The sequence below is a fragment of the Sorex fumeus genome, unplaced genomic scaffold (assembly GCF_029834395.1).
Source record: "Sorex fumeus unplaced genomic scaffold, SorFum_2.1 ptg000012l, whole genome shotgun sequence".
Lineage (NCBI taxonomy): Eukaryota > Metazoa > Chordata > Mammalia > Eulipotyphla > Soricidae > Sorex > Sorex fumeus.
Window position 1 is genome coordinate 647,874 of NW_026606069.1, and position 3,762 is coordinate 651,635.

General features: G+C 49.4%; 1 protein-coding gene across 1 annotated transcript; it reads right to left on the bottom strand.

The window, feature by feature from the left end:
• Positions 1–440: 440 nt before the first annotated feature.
• On the bottom strand, positions 441–1,841 carry LOC130020456 (tripartite motif-containing protein 75-like). Its single transcript, XM_056111070.1, has one exon. The coding sequence runs from the start codon at positions 1,839–1,841 to the stop codon at positions 441–443; it is 1,401 nt and encodes a 466-aa protein (XP_055967045.1).
• Positions 1,842–3,762: the final 1,921 nt, after the last annotated feature.

Here is a 3,762-nt window from a genome sequence, read left to right on the forward strand (position 1 = left end):
AAAAAAACGCCTTTATTGGAAATGTGCTTCAAGCCCAGTGTAACCAGGACAACTTATTTCCACAGTGAGGAATTTCCTGAAAAGTCACCGGTTTTTGTGAGGGTGAGTGCTGAGCAAGCATGGTTGAGCTGCAGAAAAATAAATTTATATAATCCTGCATGGGACATAACAAAAGAAGTCTTAGGACCATCTCCAGGTAGTACATCTGAACATTCAGGGATGGGATCTACCACCTACCCATACCACCATCCAACCAAAAAAAAAAAATACAGAGAAAAAAACAATGCTATTCTTCCCTGAAAGTGAAATGAATACTTTTCAAAAAAATCATGCCAGATTCGATGACAACTGAATTAAATAAGACACAGTGATCATTGCAAAATCCACAACCTACTCTATAAAGTAATTACAGGAGGAAAACAGAAACAGGGATCAAGCTCCTAAGCCCTCCCCACGCCCACGGAGAGAGGGGTGCAGTCACGCCCCACGCGGAAGTATGGCTTGAGCTCTTGAGCAAAGGGCTCAGTGAACGAGTACAGGAGAGACCTGTCGGTGGCATTGTAGAAGGAAAGCTGGCCCAGCTCCCAGTCCAGGTAAACGCCTATAGCTGCGGGCTGGTCCCTGAGAGCCAGAGGCACGGCCCACGCGCTCACGGCCAGGTAGTCGCCGTCCTGCAGCTGCAGCGTCCAGCATCTCTTGGGAGCCGCCAGAGGCCGCAAGGTCTGGGCCGAAGGGACGACGCTGCACACGCCCACGGCCCACTCGGGCTTGGCGCCCACCCGCACCTCCCAGTAGTGGCGGCCAGAGGCGAAGCCCTCCTGGCCCAGGACCACCAGCTCGGCTGCATCTTCCGGTAGCCCTGGATCCCCACCAAGCTTGGGATTTTTCCTCACCCAGGTCACAGACTTTTTATCTTTAGACACCCGCAGGCTGGGGTGGGCCGTGTGTGGGTCCAGGCTGATGCTCTCTCGGAATCTCCGGATGATGCTGCTGAGTGCCGAGCACAGAGGAGGGAGACTGTAAGCCACCGGCCTGAAGCACAGGGGCTGCACTGCCGGGGGCTGCAGGCCCGCCCAGCGCTGCTGCAGGCCCCTCACCCCCCTCAGCACCATCTCCTCGGACATCACGCTCTGCTCGGCCACCTCCCGTCTGAGTTCTTTCAGCGCCGAGATGTGGTCCGAGTAGGCCTCCAGGTTGGCCCTGAGCTGCTGCTGCAGCCGTTTTTCCTCTTCTGCCAGCCTGCGGAGAGCTGCCTCTTGCTCATGCTCCAGAAACTGGGTGAGCAGCTCAAATTCTGAAGCCAACTGACTCTTAAGCATTCTGGCCTCCTCTGTCAGTTGAAGAATCTTTCTATCATGGGTGACTTTTAGCTTCTGCACCTTTGCCAACCGCTTCTTCAGTGACTTGATGTACCTGTTGAGCCTCTGTCTGTGATAGGATGTGGCCTCCTCTACAGCACTCTGAAGATCAAGACACCGGGCACACAGGGGACACAGCAGCTCATTGTCATCCTCACAGAAGAGGCTCAACCCCTGCCTGTGGTCTTCATGCCTGCGCTCCTCTCCCTGTGCCATCTTGCTGCTCTCGGAGCTGTGCATGTTCTTGGCCAGGTCCACCAGCCTGCCCAGCTGGGCGTTGGCACTTACACGCATCTCCTGGCGGGCCAGCTGGCACACGGGACAAGGGAATGTGTCCTGCAGGTCCTTCCATGACATGCGGATGCAGGAGTCGCAGAAGTTGTGGCCGCAGTCGATTGTGACAGGGTCCTTGAGGTAGTCCAGGCAGATGGGACAGAAGCATTTTGACTGCATTTTGGCCAGTACTGCTGACACCTCTTCCATCCTCAGGTGTGGGAAGGGCAGGACTGGGATAGCGTGGGCACTCTCTGAATGTGGGACTCCTCGGCGGTTTCCTGTCAAAATGTTACACCTTCAGACCTCTATCGTATACCCAATGTCTTTCTCAGTGAGGATCCCTCTCTGATGACTTATACTGCCTGATCCACTGTTGTCCAGTGACTCAAGTCACAAGGAGCAGCCCGTCATGAATAAATGTGGATATGAAGAGAAATTGAGCTCAATAACTCTCTTGGCCAGCAAAATCTACAGCTTTAAAAGAGCTGATGTGTTCTGAGGAAGAGAAGACCCTCCCAAGGAAGTAGGAGAACAAGCTTTCCAGGGCCCTGCTCACCATCCTCAAGGCAACCAGATTCTCCTTCTCCATAATCACTCAAAGATGCCAACTCTGTAAGGCTTTATGGAATAGAACCCTGGATATTTAGTGACAATCCCCAGCTGTGACCAAAGTCCTGGAGATGGGGAAATGACTCAACATAATCCAGGATGATAGGTGCTGAGGTATAGTATTTCATATAAGCAAACAGATATCAGATCCTCTGTGAAGTATTTCCTCCAATAAAAATAGTGTTCTCATAGAACAGACACTAGGAATGGAAATTATGCTCTCCCTCTGCCTCCCGTAAACCCACAGTCCCTTATTGGTTATTACCTGGATCGGTGACCCAGGTCTGGCTGAGTCCTTGGTGCTGCTGTTGAGCTGACTCTCCCTATAGGACTGTGATTGACCCGAGTTTTTATATTCTGTTGGATGGGTGGGGCTTTAGAGAAAAGACCAGTCAGAAGGAAGGGAGCTGCATTAATCCTGATAGGATACTCTGAAAGTAGGGATTAAGTAGTACTTAGCCAGGGGCAAGGAGTAGGCCACTAATCCTGAAAATCCAATCTCCACAGTGAATTTCCTACCTTTATCTGTCTCATGTTTCTTTCTTTCTTTCTTTTTTTTTTTTTTTTTTTTTTTGCTTTTTGGGTCACACCTGGTGATTCACAGGGGTTACTATTCTCTCTGCCCTCAGGAATTACCCCTGGCTGTGCTCAGGGGACCATATGGGATGCTGGAAATTGAACCCGGGTCAACCGCATGCAAGGCAAACGCCCTACCCTCTGTACTATCACTGCAGCCCCACCTTCTCATGTTTCTTAATCCCATACTGATTGAGAAAAAAACCGTAGTACCAGGCTGTGTTTCAAGTTCAATGTTCTTTTCTGAAAGTGCAACTGAATTTTTAAGTTTCTACTTCTCCACTGAGATTCAATTCCACTGCATATGGTCCCCAAAGCACTGCTACGAGTGACCCCTGAGCACAGAGCATTGAGTAACACCAGGTACAGCTAAAATCAGAGCAAAAGTTGCTCATTCTCAGAATCTTTAGGCTACCTGGAAGGCTTGGAATTATTTTTCATCTAACAGGCAAACAAATAAATAAATAAAACATTCTGGCTTCATTCAGGTTATGGGATGCATGGTGGTTGGCATGTCAAAGTTTTCTCCTATATCATCCACAGAACTGTGAATGTCTCTGTCTTGACCTCAAAATTTTCTTGATCTTTTCCTAATCACTGTGGATTGGTGGGGCGTTAAAGGAAATCCCCACCATGTTCTGGTTCTGTTATTATTTGCTTTTTTTACAGGACATAGCTGGGGAAAGAGAGGTCAAAAGAAGCAAGAGGAAATATCTTCCAGTGGTTTGATAACCTGTTAAAAAGCTTTTCTTCCAAGACCTGGAGCGATAGGACAGTGGGTAGGGCATTTGCCTTGCACGGGGCTGACCCAAGTTCGATTCCCAGCATCCCATATGCGCCCATATCTCTCGAGTCTCTACTTCAAGATTTTAATAGGCACTAACTCAAACGTTTGGGATTTTAATATCCTGAGAACTCATCTTTAGTCATGGTTGGCCGGAAG

What these genes read in the sequence shown, in the direction of transcription:
- LOC130020456 (XM_056111070.1), bottom strand. Translation starts at nt 1,841, where the DNA reads ATGGAAGAGGTGTCAGCAGTACTGGCCAAAATGCAGTCAAAATGCTTC.